The sequence below is a fragment of the Pelodiscus sinensis genome, chromosome 5, assembly GCF_052426305.1.
Source record: "Pelodiscus sinensis isolate ZL-2025 chromosome 5, ASM5242630v1, whole genome shotgun sequence".
Lineage (NCBI taxonomy): Eukaryota > Metazoa > Chordata > Testudines > Trionychidae > Pelodiscus > Pelodiscus sinensis.
In genome coordinates this window covers 134,151,409-134,172,810 of record NC_143056.1, presented here as the reverse complement: position 1 = coordinate 134,172,810, position 21,402 = coordinate 134,151,409, and the positions used below count along the sequence as shown (strand labels likewise).

The 21,402-nt window shown below is 63.5% G+C and overlaps 2 protein-coding genes across 3 annotated transcripts in view; one reads left to right on the top strand and one right to left on the bottom strand.

Moving 5' to 3' along the window:
- Window positions 1-11,704, bottom strand: part of STX1B (syntaxin 1B) — a 39,038-nt gene extending 27,334 nt beyond the window's left edge. The window contains exons 1-2 of one of the 2 annotated variants that reach the window (XM_089779097.1): window positions 11,584-11,704; window positions 1,735-1,832 (exon numbers count right to left, since the gene is read on the bottom strand). In XM_089779097.1, coding sequence (XP_089635223.1) covers window positions 1,735-1,764 — 30 coding nt within the window. In that variant the 5' untranslated portion in view covers window positions 1,765-1,832; window positions 11,584-11,704. Of the gene's footprint in view, window positions 1-1,734; window positions 1,893-11,583 lie in introns of those variants that run through there. The other variant, XM_075928702.2, reaches the window with a different exon arrangement.
- Window positions 11,703-20,249, top strand: STX4 (syntaxin 4). The gene is made up of 11 exons (XM_089779090.1): window positions 11,703-11,840; window positions 15,205-15,315; window positions 15,485-15,584; window positions 16,266-16,340; window positions 16,493-16,560; window positions 16,639-16,747; window positions 17,091-17,167; window positions 17,238-17,375; window positions 17,662-17,772; window positions 18,116-18,246; window positions 18,361-20,249. Exons 1-10 carry the CDS (start codon window positions 11,808-11,810, stop codon window positions 18,197-18,199), a joined length of 906 nt encoding a protein of 301 aa, XP_089635216.1. The 5' UTR covers window positions 11,703-11,807; the 3' UTR covers window positions 18,200-18,246; window positions 18,361-20,249.
- Window positions 20,250-21,402: the final 1,153 nt, after the last annotated feature.

The following is a 21,402-nucleotide window of genomic DNA, read 5'->3' as shown; positions in this document are numbered from 1 at the left end:
CCCACTGTCCATACAGCCATCCCCCGGCAGCAAAGCAGAAAGCAAACCGACCAGGAATTTCGGAATGATTCCCCCCTCAAGCTGTAATTAAACCATGTTTCTCTCTGGGTGTTTGTTGTCACACACACACACACACACACACACACACACACACACACTCTCTCTCTCTCTCTCTCTCTCTCTCTCTCTTTCTCTCCTTGGATCCTGTTGGAGAGAATTTTCCCTGCCTCTGCAAGATTTTTATTAGGGGAGTGAAACTGGCCAGCTGGTCCACGCAGACACAGACACACACAGACACACTCAGGACTATAACCCCCAGGACGCACAGACAGAAATAGAACCTGACTTTTCCTTACCAGAGAGATTTGCAAAGACCCATATTCCCCCCCCCCCTTGCCGCCTTGATCCATGACAGAAAGTGGGGGTGTGTGGGAAAGGGGTGGTTCTTTCTCCATCACCCCATATATATTTTTCCTCCCACTGCATTCCTCCTCCCCACCCCCCATCCTCCCAGAAACCCCCAGAGGGGATGGGGGGGAGCCCTGGCTGGGAAAGGGGTGCAATACCGGGGGTGGAGCCATGGAGAAAGGGGGAAATACCGGGGGGAGCCCTGGGGGGAAAAGGGGAAAATACTGGGGGTGGGGGTTATGAAACAGACAAGCCGGGGTCTCTGGGCGGGTGGGAGTGGAGTGAAAGATGGGGGGGAGGGAGCCCTGGGTGGGAAAGGGATGAAATTCCCAGGTGGGGAGGGAGCCGTGGGGGGGAAACAGGTGAAATACCGGGGGGGGGGGTTATGAAACAGACAAGCCGGGGGCTCTGGGCACCAGGAGGGGGTGGGGGAGCCCTGGAGGGGATGGGGGGAAATACCAGGGGGAGGGAGCCGAGGGGGGGGAAAGGGGGAAATACTGAGGGTGGGGGGGTTATGAAACAGACAAGCCAGGGTCTCTGGGTGGGCGGGGGTGGGGTGAGATTCCCGGGTGGGGGAGCCCTGGGGGGGAAGGGGGAAATACCGGGGGGAGCCTTGGGGAGGGGGAAGGGGGAAATACCGGGGGGAGCCCGGGGGAGGGGGAAGGGGGAAATACCGGGAGGGAGCCCGGGGGAGGGGGAAGGGGGGAATACCGGGGGGGGCTCGGGGGAGGGGGAAGGGGGGAATACCGGGGGGGGGGGGGGGGGGAGCCCGGGGGAGGGGGAAGGGGGGAATACCGGGGGAAGGGGGGAATACTGGGGAGAGGAGCCCGGGGGAGGGGGAAGGGGGGAATACCGGGGGGGGGGGAGCCCGGGGGAGGGGGAAGGGGGGAATACTGGGGAGAGGAGCCCGGGGGAGGGGGAAGGGGGGAATACCGGGGGGGGAGCCCGGGGGAGGGGGAAGGGGGAAATACCGGGGGGGGGGGAACCCGGGGGAGGGGGAAGGGGGGAATACCGGGGGGGGGGGGAGCCCGGGGGAGGGGGAAGGGGGGAATACCGGGGGGGGCTCGGGGGAGGGGGAAGGGGGAAATACCGGGGGGGGGGGGGAGCCCGGGGGAGGGGGAAGGGAGGAATACCGGGGGGGGGGAGCCCGGGGGAGGGGGAAGGGGGGAATACCGGGGGGGGGGTTATGAAGCAGACAGGGCGGGGGCTCTAGGCGGGGCGGGGCGGGGGGCGCCGCAGAGAAGGGGCTTGGGGGGCGATCCCTCCCCCTCCCCATGGCCCCGGGAGACGCCCCTCCCCAGGGCCCCGGCGCGGCGCGGCGCTCACACTCCGCAGCTCCTGCGTGCGGTCCTTCATGGCTGCGCTGGCCGGCGGCGGGGGGCTGCAGCGCGGGGAGGCGCCTCCGCCCGAGGCTGCTGCCGCTGCTGAAGGATGGAGGGAGGTTGGTGCTGATGCAGCAAGGGGCGGGGTGGGGGATGCAGGGGAGGGGGGGTCTGGGCATGCTCCCTGCCCCCTCCTGCCCGCCGGCCCCCCCGGGGAGCGCTGGGAGTTGTAGTCTGGGGGGGCCGGGCAGAGTGGGGGGTGGGCCGCGTGTGTGACGCTGTGTGGCCGTGAGTGTGGCAGCGTGTGTGTGTGAGAGTGTGTGTGTGTGTGAGTGTGTGTGAGTGTGTGTGTGTGAGTGTGACAGTGTGTGTGTGTGTGTGTGTGTGTGTGTGTGAGTGTGGTAGCGTGTGAATGTGGCAGTGTGTGTGTGTGAGTGTGTGAGAGTGTGACAGTGTGTGTGTGTGTGTGTGAGTGTTGTAGCGTATGAATGTGGCAGTGTGTGTGGGGGGCAGTGTTCGTCAGCCTGTGTGTGTGATGCTGTGTGTGTCTCAGTGTGGCAGTGTGTGAATGTGGCTGTGTGTGTGCTAGTGTGTGTGGGGGGCAGTGTGTGTCAGCATGTGTGTGTCTCAGTGTGGCAGTGTGTGAATGTGGTTGTGTGTGTGTGTCAGTGTGTACCAGTGTCTATGCACGTGGCACGATGTGTCAGCATGCGTGTGGTGTTGTGTGTCTGTGAGTGTGGCAATGTGTGAATGTGGCTGCGTGTGTGGCAGCATGTGTGTCATGCAGTCTGAGTGTGGCAGAGTGTGAATGTGGCTGTGTGTGTGTCAGCGTGTGACACTGTGTGTGTGTCAGGGTGTGGCAGCATATTTGACACTGTCTGTGAATGTGGCAGGGTGTGAATGTGGCTGTGTGTGTCAGCGTGTGTGATGCTGTGTGTGTCTGAGTGTGACAGTGTGTGTGTGTGGCAGCGTGTGATGTTGTCTGTGGCTGTGAGTGTGGCAGGGTTCGTTAGTGTGTGTGTGATGCTGTGTGTGGCTGTGAGTGTGGTAGTGTGTGAATGTGGCTGTGTGCTTGTGGCAGTGTGTGTGTTACAGTGTGTTTGTGTGTGTGGCAGTGTGTCTCAGAGTGTGTGTAACACTGTGCATAGCTGTCAGTGTGAAAGTGTGACAGGTGTGTCACTGTGTGGTTGTGTCACTGTGTGCTTCAGTGAGTGTCTGTGAGTGTTGGAGGGTGTCTATCACTGTGTTTGTGAGTATGTGTGTGAATGTTGCAGTGTGGATCAATGCGTGTGCGCCTGTGTCAGTGAGTGTGTCTGTGTGTGTCTAGGAGTGCTGCATTGTGTGTCGATGTGTGTGTCTGTGTCACTGTGTGCGAACGAGTGAATCTTGCAGTGTGTGTCAGTATTGCAGAGTGTCAATGTCTGTCAGTGTGTCTCAGAGAGTGTGTATGAGTGTACATGTCTGAATCTTTGTGTGTCAGTCTGTGTTTGTGACAGTGTGTGTGTTCATGTCGTGTGTTAGTATGAGTGTCTGTGTGTGAGGGAAGTGTGTCAGTGTGTGTGTTTGCGTATTGGTGTGTCTCCATGGGTGTCTCAACGTGTGTCAGTGCGTGTTCAGAGGTCTGGCATGAGTGTTAATGTGTGTTAATCTGTATCTCAGTGTGTGCCGTGAGTGGGGCCGCGTGTGTGTGCGTCTCGGAGGGTGAGTGCGAGCGTTTGGGAGGGTTACCATTCGTCCGGTCACGTCCTCCCTGTCACCTCTGAAATCTACAGCCAGCCCGGTTCTTTAAATAGCTAAAAATGTCCGGGATTCTGCCCTGCAAAGGGGATTGGGAGGGGCTGGGGCATGTTCAGAGCCACGCCTGGACCGTTCACAGCCGCTCTGCACACGCCCAGCGCCTGGCGGGAAAACCGCATGGCGGCAGTGGCTCCAGTGAGACCCAGAGCAGGTCCAATGTGTGGGGGGGGGTTGGCTCCTCCCACGGAGTCACCGTGTTACCCTCCGCCCCGCTAGATTATGTCCCTGGCTCTGTGCGAGGGGAGGGGCATTGGGTCAGAGCAGGGGGGCTGGGGGTGCCTGGCTCTGGGGGAGCAGTGGGTTCACTGGGTCAGAGCAGGGGGGCTAGGGGTGCCTGGCTCTGGGGGAGCAGTGGGTGCATTGGGTCAGAGCAGGGGGGCTGGGGGTGCCTGGCTCTGGGGGAGCAGTGGGTGCACTGGGTCGGAGCAGGGGGGCTAGGGGTGCCTGGCTCTGGGGGAGCAGTGGGTGCATTGGGTCAGAGCAGGGGGGCTGGGGGTGCCTGGCTCTGGGGGAGCAGTGGGTGCACTGGGTCAGAGTAGGGGGGCTGGGGGTGCCTGGCTCTGGGGGAGCAGTGGGTGCACTGGGTCGGAGCAGGGGGGCTAGGGGTGCCTGGCTCTGGGGGAGCAGTGGGTGCACTGGGTCGGAGCAGGGGGGCTGGGGGGTGGCTGGTTCTGGGGGAGCAGTGGGTGCACTGGATCGGAGCAGGGGGGCTAGGGGTGCCTGGCTCTGGGGGAGCAGTGGGTGCACTGGGTCAGAGCAGGGGGGCTAGGGGTGCCTGGCTCTGGGGGAGCAGTGGGTGCATTGGGTCAGAGCAGGGGGGCTGGGGGTGCCTGGCTCTGGGGGAGCAGTGGGTGCATTGGGTCAGAGCAGGGGGGCTAGGGGTGCCTGGCTCTGGGGGAGCAGTGGGTGCATTGGGTCAGAGCAGGGGGGCTGGGGGTGCCTGGCTCTGGGGGAGCAGTGGGTTCACTGGGTCAGAGCAGGGGGGCTAGGGGTGCCTGGCTCTGGGGGAGCAGTGGGTGCATTGGGTCAGAGCAGGGGGGCTGGGGGTGCCTGGCTCTGGGGGAGCAGTGGGTGCACTGGGTCAGAGCAGGGGGGCTAGGGGTGCCTGGCTCTGGGGGAGCAGTGGGTGCATTGGGTCAGAGCAGGGGGGCTGGGGGTGCCTGGCTCTGGGGGAGCAGTGGGTGCACTGGGTCGGAGCAGGGGGGCTGGGGGTGCCTGGCTCTGGGGGAGCAGTGGGTGCACTGGGTCGGAGCAGGGGGGCTAGGGGTGCCTGGCTCTGGGGGAGCAGTGGGTGCACTGGGTCGGAGCAGGGGGGCTGGGGGGTGCCTGGCTCTGGGGGAGCAGTGGGTGCACTGGGTCGGAGCAGGGGGGCTGGGGGGTGGCTGGTTCTGGGGAGGGTGGGGCACTGGCTTCGAGCAGGGAACTGGGCGTCAGACCTTCTGGCGTCTTTCCTTCCCTGCGGGTGGGCCGTGGGTCTGTGGGTTAGATTTGGGGGGTCCAGTCCTAGTGCTGGGAGGCCTGTGGGAGCTGGCGCTGGGCGGGGCGGGCAGGGGACAGGAAGGGATTCTGGGAAGCAGGATTCCCAGGTTCCTTTTCTAGCCAGGCCGCTTCTCCCCTCGGTGCCTCTAACTTCCTGCCCCAAGACAGGCCCCAGCCAGCAGGTCCCTGGCCCCCCACTCTCTCCTCCTGGCCCCGCAGCCTGGTTGGCGGTGCCACTGGACCACACTGCCGTGCGTCTCGGGGCAGTGTGGCAGGGACGCGGGAGCCCGGCCGGCGGCGTCCCCTCGCACCATAAGAGCCAGCAGGGGCAGCGGCAGCCCCGGCAGCAGCAAGGCGGTGGCCAGAGCCCTGAGCCTGGCATGCGCCGGGACGAGTTTGCCGGCTCCCGAGCCCGGCCGCCTGGGCGAGTGGAGCAGCCGCCGCCGCCGCACCGGCCGGCACCCGGTGTCCTCTTGTTGGAGCGTTCAATACGGTCACCCTAAGCGTACGCGGCCTAGTCTGTGTCGGCCCCTTTCCCCTGGGGGCAGGAAGGCCCAACGGGAGGGGCGGCGGTGCCGGGGGCATGCGGTTGCCTCTAGGGGACCTGCCCACGGCTGGGGCTGTGGGCAGCGGTGATCAGCAAAGGCCGCCGATGTGCTGGGGACGCAGGCGACCTGGGGGATTTGAGGGTGGGGGGCATATTTTAAGGGGAATGGTTTTGCCTGTGGCCAGGGGCCAGTTGGGGGTGGGAGAGGAGCGGGGCAGGAGTTCGGACAGGAAGGGAAAGGGAACGCACGTCCATGCTCCAGGGCATCGCCCCTACCCTCAGCTGGTACCGCTGGGTTCCTTGTGCCAGCCACGGGCACTGGGGCGCCTTGCGCTGAGGCAGGTTGCATGGGCGAGCGTGTGTGTGGACACACAGCAGCAGATGGAAGGCTAGAGTGTGTATCTCAGCAGATGAGGGATGTTGGGGAGTGGTTGTGAGGTTGTGGATTTGTGTGCATTTTTGTTAGGTGCTAAAAGTCTGTGTGTATTAGTAGATGGGGGTGTTGAAGTGTATTAAGTGTGTGTGTTCGTCATCTTACACGTGTTTGCGTGTGATGCTGAGTGTGCGTTGTGGGTCTCTGGAGTCTGTCTAGGAGAATGAGCGCACAAAAGACTGAGAAAGAATGTGTGTGTGTTGTGGTGTGTAGGGCACTCGTTGTGATGTTAGAGGATTGTGGGTTTGTGTCTTGGCTGTATAGGGCACACATTCAGTGTGTTTGTGTTGTGCACTTACTGTTGTGGTGCCAGGGACCTGTGTATGTTGTGGTTTTGTAAGGCACACAACCAAAACACAAAGCCTCCTTAGTGCTACAATACATTCCCTACACAACCACCCTCCTGGAGGGCACCATAGTGTGTGCCCTACAAAACACCACCACCACACACATGCACCCCCCACCCCAGACAGTTGCCCAGTGCCACACTGCATGCTGTGAGTCTCCGTCCTGGCAGTCATGGGGCTGGGGCACTGCCGGGGGCAGGCTGGGGGGTGCTCTCCCCCCACAGTCAGTGCCGAGCCAGATTCCTTGGTCCTGGTCTCATTAAGGCCGTAGGATCCCCTGAGCGGGAAGGCAGCTAAACTGGGATAAAACCACGCCCTGCAGCCCAATCCCAGCCCAAGGAGGCGAGAGGCTACGCCGGCATGGCCAGCTGGTGCCAGAGCAGCAGAACTGTAGGCGTGAAGAACTCACCGCTCGGAAGGGAACTGGGGGTATGTCTACACTACCCCGCTAGTTCGAACTACCGTTACTCCTCATTCCACGGGGAGTAACGGTAGTGCGGACTAGGAAGCCTAGATCGAACTACCTAGTTCGTGCCCCGTGTAGCCGCGCTGCACGGGGTTCGAACCAGCGGGGTTTTAAAAATGGCGGCGCCCCGCTTATGCAAATGAAGCCCGGGAAATTCAAATCCCAGGCTTCATTTGCAAGTGCGGTATGCCTACATTACCCCGCTCGTTCGAACTAGTGGGGTAGTGTAGACATACTCTGAGGGATAAGCTCAAGGCGCCACCCTGTCTGCCGTGGGAACGCTTCCTGACACCCCGCCAGCCTGTCCTAGACACCTGCTGCCAGCTGGGGGCTTAGAGGGCAACATTGGAGGGGGGTGAGTGCGGGGGGTGGGGGTCAAAATGTTGATAGGATTTAGAGCAGGGATGGGCAATCATTTTTGGCCGAGGGCGACTTCCAAAATCTTTGAAGTGGCCCCAGGCCACTCCAGAAAGGGCGGGGCCTAAACCAGAAGGGGCCTAAACCAGAAGGGGCCTAAACCAGAAGGGGCGGGGCCAGGATGCTTCTGGGCTACTCCACCTACAGACCATGATAGGTCTGGGGGTGGGGGAGCCCCTTTGCCCCCCCCTTCCCACTAGGCACTCATGCCCCTGGCAGAGTGGGAAGAGGCTTCGCGTGCTCTCCCACGCCCAGGCCAATCAGGGCTTGGGGGCGGGGGCGTGCATCACCTCTCCTCCCGCCCTGCACAGGCCCTTTTGCCCACCCCTGGTTAGAGCCATGGCACCCACTGATTTTCACAAAGCTGGAGGTTACAGAGACAGAGCTGCCTTGAGGGCTTGGATGGGGGGTGGGAAGGAGGGAGGGAGGAAGGAGGAAGAGAGGGAGGGAGGAAGAGAGGGAGGAAGGAAAAAGGGAGGGAGGGAGGGAAGGAAGGAGGAGGAGAGGGAGGGAGGAAAGGAAGGAAGGAGGGAGGAAAGAGGGAGGGAGGAAAGAGGGAGGGAAGGAAGGAGGAAGGGAGGGAGGAAGGAAAAAGGGAGGGAGGAAAGAGGAATAGAGGGAGGAAGGGAGGGAGGAAGGAAGGAAGAAGAGAGAGAGGGAGGAAAGAGGGAGGGAGGAAAGGAATAGAGGGAGGGTATGTCTACACTACCCCGATAGTTCGAACTAGCGGGGTAATGTATGCATACCGAACTTGCTAATGAAGCCCGGGATTGAACAGGGAACGAGTGTACAGATAGTTCGGAATGGCTACGTAGTTCAAACTATCTGGCCCGTGCCACGTGTAGCCGCGCGGCACGGGGTTCGCACTAGCCGGCTTTTAAAAATGGCGGCGCCGGCTTTATGCTAATGAAGCCCGGGAAATTCAAATCCCGGGCTTCATTAGCAAGTTCGGTATGCATACATTACCCTGCTAGTTCGAACTAGCGGGGTAGTGTAGACATACCCGGAGGGAGGAAGGAAGAAGAGAGGGAGGGAGGAAAGAGGAATAGAGGGAGGGAGGAAGAAGGAAGGAGGGAGAAAGGAAGGGAGGGAGCTTGGCTGTCTAGAGTTGGATGGCTGGATTCCTATACCCTGAAAGCGTGGAGCGAGGGCGAACAGCGTGGTTGCACCTAAGAAACATGGATGGATGAAGAGATGGCTATAGCAGGGATGGAGCAGGCGGGCTATAACAGGGATGGAGTAGGCGGGCTATAGCAGGGATGGAGCAGGCGGGCTATAGCAGGGATGGAGCAGGCGGGCTATAGCAGGGATGGAGTAGGCGGGCTATAACAGGGATGGAGTAGGCGGGCTATAGCAGGGATGGAGTAGGCGGGCTATAACAGGGATGGAGTAGGCGGGCTATAGCAGGGATGGAGTAGGCGGGCTATAGCAGGGATGGAGTAGGCGGGCTATAGCAGGGATGGAGTAGGCGGGCTAGAGCAGGGCTGGAGTAGGCGGGCTATAGCAGGGATGGAGTAGGCGGGCTATAACAGGGATGGAGTAGGCGGGCTATAGCAGGGATGGAGTAGGCGGGCTATAACAGGGCTGGAGTAGGCGGGCTATAGCAGGGCTGGAGTAGGCGGGCTATAGCAGGGATGGAGTAGGCAGGCTATAACAGGGATGGAGTAGGCGGGCTATAGCAGGGATGGAGTAGGCGGGCTATAGCAGGGATGGAGTAGGCGGGCTATAGCAGGGATGGAGTAGGCGGGCTAGAGCAGGGATGGAGTAGGTGGGCTAGAGCAGGGATGGAGTAGGCGGGTTATAGCAGGGATGGAGTAGGCGGGCTATAGCAGGGATGGAGTAGGCGGGCTATAACAGGGATGGAGTAGGCGGGCTATAGCAGGGATGGGCAGGAGGAGGGACAGGCTGTAACCCAGATGGGTGGGAGGAGGGAGGACTGTAGCTGGGATGGGTGAGAGGAAGGAGGGGCAGTAGCCAGGATGGGCGGGAGAGGGGAGGATGGCCTAAGGCTGGGACAGGTGTAGCCAGGATGGATGGGAGGGGGATGGGCTGAGCGGGAGGGACGGGCCATATATGGGATGGCGGGAGAATGGATGGGCTGTAGCTGGGGCGGTTGTGGGGAAGGACAGTGTAGCTGGGATGGGTGGAAGGAGGGAGGGGTGTAGCCAGGACAGGCAGAGGAGACACAGGCTTTAGCAGGGATGGGTGGGAGCACGGACTGTATGTAGCACGTTGAGATAGACAGCTAGGTTTGGAGGACGTCTATTTGTCGTTATGGAAGGATACTCATGTTGTGCCTTGTGCTGCACTAAGGCCTCTCCCGACTCCCAACCTGACGGCCGCAGAGCAGTGGGTAGCTGCTTCAGGCCGACGGGAGAGAGCTCTCCTGTCCACGCAACCCAACCGGCTCTTCTGGCGGGACAGCGTGTCCCATTGACCTAGCACTGGGTACACTGGTGGTCATGCCAAGGAAGCTTGTGTTACCTAGTGGGGTGTGTCGTCACACCGCTGAGCGGTGGCAGTTTGGCTGAGCTACGTACTAGTGTAGCCATGGCCTGAGCTGGTGAACTCTTCGGGGCAGGGTCTGTCTTTCCCGGTGTGTCTGTGCCACTGCCTGGGACACCTGGGACGCTGACTTTGGGCACGTTCCATGATGCTACCTTGGCTTTATCTGGTGGTTTCTCTCAACTGCCTGTTTTTTACTGGAAACTGCATGTGTGACATCTGAGTCACACTGGACTGTGTCAGCTGATCAAGACAGCTAGTTTATGGTCACGCAAGAGGTGAGTCAGCATGGGGGGGCCAGAGCTTGGGCTCCAAAGAGGAGGAACCAAATTGGGGCTGACTCACTTGGCTTTCACCCTTTGGAAGTGGGGTTAAGCTAGTGGTTTAGGAGGGAGTCCCAAGTGAGCATGGTGGGTTTGCAGCCAGGTTTGATTGGGGCCTGTGGTTTGAAGTTAAAGGGCACGGACAGACCTAGCTCAGTGTTAGGAATGCAAGGGTCTGTATGGCAGGGAGTTGGGAGGCTGCAGGGATGGAGGGCCACCAGCTGAGTGTGAGGCTGGGATAGGAGGAGGCTGCAGGTTGGGACTGAGGATTGTGCCTTGGTTTGTCCCTTTGGCTTTGCTGTTTGGTCTTGGCTGGATGAATTAATTCAGTCCGGTTACTGCCCAGATGATTTCTAGCCCTGGCTCATTGTGCGCAGAGACAGGCAGAGGAAATGCCAAGCAAGCAGCATGGGCGTTCGGTCACAGAAAGGAGACCCGCAGCAGCCAATGCCCTGCTACCAAAAGCAGTAATCTGGGAATTACCTCCCGACATGAAAGGGCAGGTTGGACTTGTGGATTTGGCACTTGGTGTGGATTCAGGCTGAACCTCCAGCCAGCAGCCGTAAGGGAGCTTTCATAGATCCTGTATTGAATGCACTGGAACTTGGGTCAGAATTCCTGGGTTTTATCCTCAGCTTTCCCATTGACCCCCTGTGTAACCTTTGGTGGATCATGAATCTCAAAGTGCTATCATCATTAGGGTTGCAAACTTTCTTGACCGGATGCCATATGTGGCAATGGTGTCAGATCTGTTGGATCTGGAAAATCGACAACCCTAACTGTGATATGTCTGATACTGTGCATCAACTCCTGGGGTGTGTGCAATATTGACCCTCGGGTCAGTGTTGGGAGACAAGTGGGCTTTCCTAGACCAGCCCCACATCGCCCCACTCTAGAAGATTAGTATCATGGCCCCCATTTCACAGAAAGCACAGGGAGGGGAAGTGACTTGCCCCAGCTAATAAAGGCCAGTGGCAGAACTAGGCCTGGAAGCCTGCTTTCCTGAGTCTAAATCTAGCGTGAAACCCACTAGGCCACTTCACAAATTGGGGCAGCAGCCTTGGTCTGGGGCCGGGGGAACTGGCCGGGTATCATTCCCGTTTCCGCGCAGGGGCCTCTCCACGTGCCACTTTGAGGAGAAAGGCTCCGACCCGTTCGCTACATCCCCCATCCACAAACACACCAGGCAGCCCCTCCCCATAGAGTTGACAGGGTGACACTCTGGTCTCTCTTGACTTGGTCAACTCTATGGTCAGTCTCCCTGCGATTGTCACTATGGGGTGGGTGGGTCCCAACTACAATGTTGGGGCCCGATCAGTGGCAGGGAGGCTGGGCGGACAGAGCTGGGAGGACCAGAGGTCAAAGGACTGTCTGTCCGCCCCCGGAGCTCTATGGTGTCCTTCAAGTGGACACCCCAGTAAGAAGAGCTACGGGCAGGGTGACTTTCTGTGTCTAAGGCACAACTTCCGGTCGGGGCAGAGCCACTTCCGGGGAGGGAGAATCCTCGGCATGGGGAGATTTCCTGTCGGGGCGACACACCTTCCGGTTGTGGAGCTTCCCTCGACTTCCGATCTTCCAGTCGCCCCGCAGTGCTCGCGCCAGACACGATAAGGGGGCAACGTCCGCTCGGGGCGGAGCTACGTCCGGGAGGCACACCCGTTCTTCCGGTCCCGCTCGCTGGGGAACCACGCACATGCGCAGAGCGCGCTGGGGAGGTTCCATCTCGGACGTGGGGAGAGGGGTGACTGCGGCTGGAAGAGACCATGAGGGATCGAACGCAGGAATTCCGACCGGAGGTGAGAGTCCCCCCGGCCGTTCCCCCCAGGGAGCCCCCTCCCTCCTCTGCTCCCCCCCCCGGCCGTTCCCCCCAGGGAGCCCCCTCCCTCCTCTGCTCCCCCCCCGGCCGTTCCCCCCAGGGAGCCCCCTCCCTCCTCTGCTCCCCCCCCCGGCCGTTCCCCCCAGGGAGCCCCCTCCCTCCTCTGCTCCCCCCCCGGCCGTTCCCCCCAGGGAGCCCCCTCCCTCCTCTGCTCCCCCCCCGGCCGTTCCCCCCAGGGAGCCCCCTCCCTCCTCTGCCCCCCCCCCGGCCGTTCCCCCCAGGGAGCCCCCTCCCTCCTCTGCTCCCCCCCGGCCGTTCCCCCCAGGGAGCCCCCTCCCTCCTCTGCTCCCCCCCCGGCCGTTCCCCCCAGGGAGCCCCCTCCCTCCTCTGCCCCCCCCTCCGGCCGTTCCCCCCAGGGAGCCCCCTCCCTCCTCTGCCCCCCCCCCGGCCGTTCCCCCCAGGGAGCCCCCTCCCTCCTCTGCTCCCCCCCCGGCCGTTCCCCCCAGGGAGCCCCCTCCCTCCTCTGCTCCCCCCCCCGGCCGTTCCCCCCAGGCAGCCCCCTCCCTCCTCTGCCCTCCCCCCGGCCGTTCCCCCCAGGCAGCCCCCTCCCTCCTCTGCCCCCCCCCCGGCCGTTCCCCCCAGGGAGCCCCCTCCCTCCTCTGCCCCCCCCTCCGGCCGTTCCCCCCAGGGAGCCCCCTCCCTCCTCTGCTCCCCCCCCGGCCCCCTCCCTCTGCCCCCAGGCCCCCCCCAGCCCCCTCCCTCCTCTGCCCCCCCCCCGGCCGTTCCCCCCAGGCAGCCCCCTCCCTCCTCTGCTCCCCCCCCCGGCCGTTCCCCCCAGGCAGCCCCCTCCCTCCTCTGCTCCCCCCCCCGGCCGTTCCCCCCAGGCAGCCCCCTCCCTCCTCTGCTCCCCCCCCCGGCCGTTCCCCCCAGGGAGCCCCCTCCCTCCTCTGCTCCCCCCCCGGCCGTTCCCCCCAGGGAGCCCCCTCCCTCCTCTGCTCCCCCCCGGCCGTTCCCCCCAGGGAGCCCCCTCCCTCCTCTGCCCCCCCCCCGGCCGTTCCCCCCAGGGAGCCCCCTCCCTCCTCTGCCCCCCCCCCGGCCGTTCCCCCCAGGGAGCCCCCTCCCTCCTCTGCTCCCCCCCCGGCCGTTCCCCCCAGGGAGCCCCCTCCCTCCTCTGCCCCCCCCCCGGCCGTTCCCCCCAGGCAGCCCCCTCCCTCCTCTGCTCCCCCCCGGCCGTTCCCCCCAGGGAGCCCCCTCCCTCCTCTGCTCCCCCCCCGGCCGTTCCCCCCAGGGAGCCCCCTCCCTCCTCTGCTCCCCCCCCGGCCGTTCCCCCCAGGCAGCCCCCTCCCTCCTCTGCTCCCCCCCCGGCCGTTCCCCCCAGGCAGCCCCCTCCCTCCTCTGCTCCCCCCCCGGCCGTTCCCCCCAGGCAGCCCCCTCCCTCCTCTGCTCCCCCCCGGCCGTTCCCCCCAGGGAGCCCCCTCCCTCCTCTGCTCCCCCCCGGCCGTTCCCCCCTCCCCCCCCAGGGAGCCCCCTCCCTCCTCTGCTCCCCCCCCGGCCGTTCCCCCCAGGCAGCCCCCTCCCTCCTCTGCTCCCCCCCCGGCCGTTCCCCCCAGGCAGCCCCCTCCCTCCTCTGCTCCCCCCCCGGCCGTTCCCCCCAGGCAGCCCCCTCCCTCCTCTGCTCCCCCCGGCCGTTCCCCCCAGGCAGCCCCCTCCCTCCTCTGCTCCCCCCCCGGCCGTTCCCCCCAGGGAGCCCCCTCCCTCCTCTGCTCCCCCCCCGGCCGTTCCCCCCAGGGAGCCCCCTCCCTCCTCTGCTCCCCCCCGGCCGTTCCCCCCAGGGAGCCCCCTCCCTCCTCTGCTCCCCCCCCGGCCGTTCCCCCCAGGCAGCCCCCTCCCTCCTCTGCTCCCCCCCCGGCCGTTCCCCCCAGGGAGCCCCCTCCCTCCTCTGCTCCCCCCCCGGCCGTTCCCCCCCCAGGCAGCCCCCTCCCTCCTCTGCTCCCCCCCGGCCGTTCCCCCCAGGGAGCCCCCTCCCTCCTCTGCTCCCCCCCGGCCGTTCCCCCCAGGGAGCCCCCTCCCTCCTCTGCTCCCCCCCGGCCGTTCCCCCCAGGGAGCCCCCTCCCTCCTCTGCTCCCCCCCGGCCGTTCCCCCCAGGGAGCCCCCTCCCTCCTCTGCTCCCCCCCCGGCCGTTCCCCCCAGGGAGCCCCCTCCCTCCTCTGCTCCCCCCGGCCGTTCCCCCCAGGGAGCCCCCTCCCTCCTCTGCTCCCCCCCGGCCGTTCCCCCCAGGGAGCCCCCTCCCTCCTCTGCCCCCCCCCCCGGCCGTTCCCCCCAGGGAGCCCCCTCCCTCCTCTGCCCCCCCCCCCGGCCGTTCCCCCCAGGCAGCCCCCTCCCTCCTCTGCCCCCCCCCGGGCCATTTCCCCCCCAGGGAGCCCCCTCCCTCCTCTGCTCCCCCCCGGCCTGTCCCCCCCCCAGGGAGCCCCCTCCCTCCTCTGCTCCCCCCGGCCGTTCCCCCCAGGGAGCCCCCTCCCTCCTCTGCCCCCCCCCCCGGCCGTTCCCCCCAGGCAGCCCCCTCCCTCCTCTGCCCCCCCCCCCGGCCGTTCCCCCCAGGGAGCCCCCTCCCTCCTCTGCCCCCCCCCGGGCCATTTCCCCCCCAGGGAGCCCCCTCCCTCCTCTGCCCCCCCCCCCGGCCGTTCCCCCCAGGGAGCCCCCTCCCTCCTCTGCCCCCCCCCGGGCCGTTCCCCCCAGGGAGCCCCCTCCCTCCTCTGCCCCCCCCCGGGCCGTTCCCCCCAGGGAGCTCCCTCCCTCCTCTGCTCCCCTCTCACTCTCTTCCAGGTTGTTCTCCCCAGCGTGTGCCCCCCCCCCGGCTGTTTCCCTCCCCCAACTGCTCTTTTCCAGCGATCGTCCCTCTGTTCTGCCCTCCCCCAACTGTGCCCCTCGAGGTATCTGGCCTCCTGCACGGCCCGGCATTGGGCGACGTATGGGCAGCGGGCGAAGGGTTAATGTCTCCATGGGATTGGGGTCCGGTGGGAGCTGCCTCCCCCCTCCGCCCCGAGGTCTCACTGAGCCCCGGAGATGCCCTGTCGTGCCTGGCGCTGCACAGACCCCCCATCCCAAACCGTGTCGCTCTGGGCGCTGCGTGGGTGCAGGGAGAGACCGTCCCCACCAGACAGGCAAAGGCAGGGAAACCGAGGGCCAGACGTGCAGCCGGGTGTCTGATCACAGAGCGTCTGCGGCAGAGGGGGGCAGAAAACCTGAGTCCCACTGGGTCGAGTGCAAGGGGGCGGCGGCACTGGCGTGGGGGAGGGTGGAGAGTGTGGGGCACTGTGCAGCGCCTGACCCCCGTGTCTCCCCAGGATGACAGGAGCTCCGAGGACGAGGGGGCTGAGCAGGTGGCTCTGATGGTGAAGCCGGGATCCGCCAAGTACAAGGATGAAGGGGAGCCGCTGGACGACTTCTTCAAGACGGTAACGGCCTCCGCAGGGCGTCAGCCGCGGGGGGGGGGGGGCGGCGGGGGGGGGGGATGGCAGGCGGGGGGGGGGGGATGGCAGGCGGGGGGAGGGGGCGCAGGCCCTTTCCCCTGTAGGGGGCGCTGGCTCTGCTCTGTTGCATCCCGTCTGGTTTCCGCTCCTGCAGACGCGGGGGATCCGCGAGGCCCTGAAGGCCCTGGAGGAGAAGGTGAAAGAGCTGGAAAAGCATCAGACCACGATTCTGGCCACCCCACTGCCGGAGGACAGTAAGCTGGGGGGCTGGGGGGCAGGAATCACTCCGGCAGTAACATTCCCCCCCGCCATGGCTTGCGTCAGATTCTGTGGCCCCCGGCAGGGTTAGGTTGGGGCGGGGCTTGTGCGTTCCCTGCAGGGGGAGGAGGAATATGGAGGGCTGGGGGGTCCCAGGGAGAAGCAGGGGGCAGCGCTGAGAAGGGAGGGGTCTCAGGCAGAAGTGTGGGGGAAGGTTAGGATGCTGGGGGGTGAGGTGGGGCGTTTAGGGCACTGAGTGGATGGGATGTGGGGCACAGTGGGGTGGGGGTGGGCTGGGAGAGGGTGTGTGGGGTAACTTGTAGGAGGGGATCATGAGGGGAGATGGGGCGTGGGGTATGGGGCGGTCAGGGATTCGGGGAGGGGGGATGGGGCAGTGTGTGGGGAAGGCCTGGAAGGAGGGAGAGTTGGCATGGGGGGAACGTGTGGGTTGGTTTCAGGGGGAACAGTTTGCAGGGGGGGAATGTGTGGGGCAGACAAAGGGTGTCTCTTTGGGGGGCTGGGGCTTTGTCTATATCGTTCTTGGGAAGGAGTCTGTTGAAATGCCCCTTGGGGTGGCTGGGTCTCGGCTTGGGGAGTTGGGGTTGTCCCTGGCAGTGTGTGTGGGGGGGGGGGGCTCAGCTGGCATCTGATACCCCCCACCCTCCAATCTGCCCCAGGCATGAAGCAAGACCTGCAGAGGCTGCGTGAGGAGATCAAGGACTTGGCCAAAGACGTTCGGAGCCGCCTCAAAAGTGAGCGTGAGACTGGGTGGGATCTGGGAGCCCCAGGGCTTGGGTGTGCAGGGGCGGGGCTTGGGTGTGCAGGGGCGGGGCTTGGATGTGCAGGGGCGGGGCCGAGAGCCCAGACTCCTGGGTCCTCTCCGTCAACTCCCGTCTCTCCCCAGCCATTGAGCCCAAGAAGGGCGAGGACGAGAACAGAAACGCCATCAACACCCGCATGAAGAGAACCCAGGTGAGGGCTTGGGGAGAGGGCGGCGGGGGTGGGGCTGGGCCCAGAAGCCGTGATTAACCCCCTCCTGCCCATTCCCAGCACGGCATCCTGTCCCAGCAGTTCCTGGAGCTGATCAACAAGTGTAACAGCTCCCAGTCGCAGTACCGGGACCGCAACGTGGAGCGGATCCACCGCCAGCTGCAGATCAGTGAGTGCCGGGACTTTCCCCTCGCCCCCCGTGGCCCTGCCCCTCCGACTGGGCCAGACAGTCCTGCCCCGGAGGGAGCTGCCTGTCCAGGGCGGGCCCCGGGATGTAACCAGGAGAGCGATCGTGCCCATTTAGTGGCTCATCGCTCGGGGCTAACTGCCTACTGCTGCTGCCGGCTGATGGAGCCCCTCCTGCAGGCTGGCAGAGCATCTCTCAGCCTGCCACTGCTTCGAACAGGGCCAGCTGGGAGCCAGGACTTCTGGGTTTTGTCCCAGCCCTGGGAGGGCAGCGGGGCCTAGTGGGTAGCGAAGGGAGCTGACTCGGTCCCTCGCTCTCTCGGCAGCCGGCGGCGGGGTGGTGTCGGACGAGGAGCTGGAGCAGATGCTGGAGAGCGGGCAGACGGAGGTGTTCGTCTGTAACGTGAGTGCCGGGGGGCGAGGGGGCAGGGTCTGGCCAGGCTGGGGTATTGACCCCGTCCCTCCCTCCGCAGATCATGAAGGACACGCGTGTGACCAAGCAGGCGCTGAACGAGATCGAAACCCGGCACGGCGAGATCCTCAAGCTGGAGCGCAGCATCCAGGAGCTGCACGAAATGTTCACCTACCTCGCCACGGAGGTGGAGCTGCAGGTAGGGGCCAGGCCCTCCCGGGGGGCAGCTTGCTGGCCCCTCTCCTGCCAGCCGCCACTTCCTCCTGCCCACCAGGGTACAACTTCCTGTGAGCCCTGCCCCCCCCCCGGGCCACTTCTTGTTTTGGGAAGTGCGGCTTCCTGTCTCCCTATTCCTCCCGGAGCCGCCCCGTCCGCCCTCCCCTTCGTTGCAGCTCTGCCACCTGATCTCCGCCTTGCTCCCCGTTCCCCCGCCCCACAAGCTGGGCCGGCTGACGTCTCCTCCCCCCCCCTCCTCTGGGCTGTAGGGGGAGATGATCGACCGGATCGAGAAGAACATCCTGGACTCGGAGGACTATGTCAAGAAGGGACAGGACCATCTCATCAAGGCCAGGGAGAACCAGCAGAAAGCCCGCAAAGTGAGTCCCCCGGCTTTCCCTTCCCGCTCCACCGAGCAAACCAGTCCCCCCCGGTTTAGGAGCTGGATCAGAACCAGCGCCCCCCTCCCCGAGGAGAAAGGACCCACATTCCACTTTCTGTCCTGCTGTTTGTGGACTGGGAGCCGGGACGCCCGGGTCTTTCACTGGCTCTGGAAGGGGAGTGGGAGCTAATGGGTTAGAGCCGGTGGTGCTGGGAGCCAGGACTCCAGGCGGTGGGAGGGAAGCGGGGCCTAGTGGGTAGGCAGCGGGAGGTGGGAAGCCAAGAGACCTGGGTGCAGTCCCCACCCGCTAACCCTTTCCTCTTGTGTGTGGGGCTCGGCAGAAGAAGTTAATGATCGCCATCTGCCTCTCGGTCACCGTCGTCATCGTCATCGTCATCATCGGCGTGGCCATCGCCACGGGCTAGACCTGCCTCTGGCTTCCCCTCCCCCCGCTGCAGGGCTGGGCCTGCTGGTAAGCACCCCGGGGCACAGCCACCCCTCAGCGTGCCCCACTGGTGTAGACGGGGGGTGCCGGCTTGGATGGGCCTGCTTGTTTCGAACCGTGGCCGTGTTCCCCGCCTTGCAGGATTCACGAACACGGCCCCGTTTTCCAGCGGAACCGCGGCCCCCTGCTGGGAGGCTTCTGCACTGACGGCCGGAGCGATGCGCCGGGTTCAAATCCCGGCCTGTAAGCACAAGCCGGAGTCTTGCCAGCCCCATCCTCCTCCTGTCCGGGATGGCTTCTGTGGACTCCTCGCATGTCGCCCTCGGGGTAGGGGTGAGATCCACCCTGACGGGCCTCTGGTTTTCTGAGCTCTGTACGTTTGTGGCATCTGTCAGATGGTTCATCCTCCATGTCACTTTCTGTGGCTTTGCCCCTCCCCTTCCTCTTCCTGTTGGGGACAAGGCCACATCCTGGCAGAGCCCCCCTCACATCAGCATTAACTTCACGCACTGAGCAAGTCCTCTTACTGTAAGCCCGCCCTACCCGGCCACGCCCACTTCCTGTCTCGCCACCTTTCCTAACAGTATCTACTTCCTGTTTTGGGAAAATCGGCTTCCTGTGGATGCCGCTTCCTGTTCGCAGCCTTTACTTCCTGCTTTGCCAACGCCAACTTCCTTTTTTGTGTGCTGGCTCCTCCCCTCTGGCATCTGCTTCCTGTCCCAGGCGGGTCTGCGCTCCGGAATATGATCCATGCCCTGCCTCCTTGTCCAGGCTCACTTCCTGTCTCATTAGGTCCCACTTCCTGTGCACCTCTTGCCGTTTCTCGTCTCTGTGCCAGGTGGCTCTGCCCACTTCCTGTCTCATTTGGTGTCACTTCCTGTGTGCCTGCTGCCCTCCCCAACTTCCCTCCTTGGTGTGGGGGACTCCAGGCCCCAGTGAGGGTATCAGGGCACCCATGGGTCAATATGTGCTGTGGAGGTGGGAGGGTGGATTTCCCCACAGACCGTGCCCCACCGTTGCTTGGCAGGAGGCCCCTCCCGGGGCAGGGTGGGGTCCGTCTCTGTTCACACTGCCAGGGAGGTAAGTGCCAAAGCAGCAGGGTGGCTTTTCGGGGGTGGGCACCCTGCCCCCCTCCCCCAGTGAGCCAGGACTCCTGGGTTCCGTCCCCAGCTCTGGGCGGAGGCTGCCTCCCCATGTCTCGTGTGCCTTAGCCCCATGGGGCTCAGTGTTAATCATGATCCCATTCAAGTCCGCCCCCCCTTCAAGAGAGCCCTCCCATCCCCCGGCCTTTTGTGGCAGGGGGGTGCAATCCTACATGGTCCAGCTCTGGGCAACGGCACCTCTTCACCGACGTCACCTTGTCCCCGACAGGCCGGCTGTCTACACAATTGCCCCCCCTCTGCGCCCACTTCCTGTCTCGTTTGTGCCATTTCCTGTGCACCCCCGACTCCTCGCCCCTAAAGGAGGCAGCAGATATACCGGTACCCCCATCAGCACCTGGCACTTTTGCTCTGCCCCCCACTCCCATCAACCCCTGCTCCACTGCTGCCCTTCGCCCCTCTCCTCCATCACCTCCCCATCAGCCCCCAGCCTTAGCACGGTTTTCACACTGCCTGAGTTGCACCAAGTGGGGGATCTCACCCCCAGACCTTGGCTGCCCCTCTCTTCCCAGGCCCACAACAGCCTCTTGTACCCTGCCTCTGTGTGGGTGGGGGGTGACCTTGCCCAGCTGCGACTGAGTGATTGCAGCGTGAGTCCGATTTTTTGCTCTCCCCTTTAAACAAGAGGAGGGTCTGGGCTCCTAGCTTCTGCCTTCCCTCTGGGAGGGGAGTGGAGTCTGGTGGGTAGAGCAGGGGGGCTGGGAGCCAAGACTCCTGGGTGCTTGCCCCAGCTCTCTGTTTTAATTCTTAACCTCTGAGCTGCAATGTGGAATGACGTGTCCCAGTTGCCTTGGCGATTGAATGTAACGTGGCCTGACTTGTATTTTGTAATAAAAATGACAAATAAAGCACTTTTAATGACGTCCCTGGCGGGAAAGGCTTGATTTGTGTCTCATTGGCTGTGTGCAAAGACTCTTCCCCACTCACCCCTCCCCAGAGCTGGCTGCATCTCAGTGCCTGGAAGTCCCTCCTTGTGCAATGTTGCCAGCTGCCCCTCCCCAGAGCTGGCTGCATCTCAGCGCTTGGTGAGCGCTCCGGGGTCGTAGGTCACTGAAGTGACCTGAACATGTTAAGCCTGCAGTAATACATGTCCACCAGCAGGGGGCAGTGCTTCTCCAGTCCCCTGGATTGGTGTTTCATGTCCCCCCCTTCTGTACGCTCAGGAGTCTGGCTCAGTGTAGGGTCTAGGGAGGCTTTATGACTGCCCCCTTCCAGAGCCAGGGAGAGAACCCGAGTCCAGGTTCCCAGTCCCCCCACTTCCTTGGTGGAACTCAGGAGAAGGCCGGAGCCGGGCCCCTCAGAGTCACAGTTTGAACTGGGCAAAAATGTCACCAAAAAAATTCACGTCAACAGAGGATATTTTGCACGTTTGAGTCAATTTCAGCTGTTTGTTTCTGGCTCCCCCCAAAATGCCCAAACCCCCTGCAATGCCTTGACATTTCAATTCCAGTCACAGCATCTTTGTGCTTTAAACATCCCTTAGGCTGTGTCTACATTGGCAAGATTTTGCACAAGAACACTGACGTTGTAATGTACAAAATCAGGGCTTCTCGCGCAAATACTCCTCCGCTCCCGCTCAGGGATAAGCCCTCTTGCGCAAGAGGCCAGTGTAGACAGGCAACGTTAATTTCTTGCGCAAGAAAGCCCGATGGCTAAAATGGCCATCAGAGCTTTCTTGTGCAAGAGAGCGTCTACACTGGCGTGGATGCGTTTGCACAAAAGCGCATCTCTTGCGCAAAAGCACATGCCACTGTAGATGCGCTCGTGCACAGATCCTTTTAACGGAAAAACTCTTCTGTTAAAAGTCTGCACAAAATCTTGCCAGTGTAGACGTAGCCTTAAAGTATTTGATTTGACCCAACCTGTCTCTTATTTTCACTTTTCCAAACCCCCCTCCTTTTTTTTTTCTTTTTCTGGCTAACCCCAAACGAATCCCCCGTCCCTGCCGCGTGTTTGGCACCACTCTGGTCATTGGGTTTGTGGAGGCTTTTGTGCAGAGCAGGACTGGGGTGCTACAGTGGGT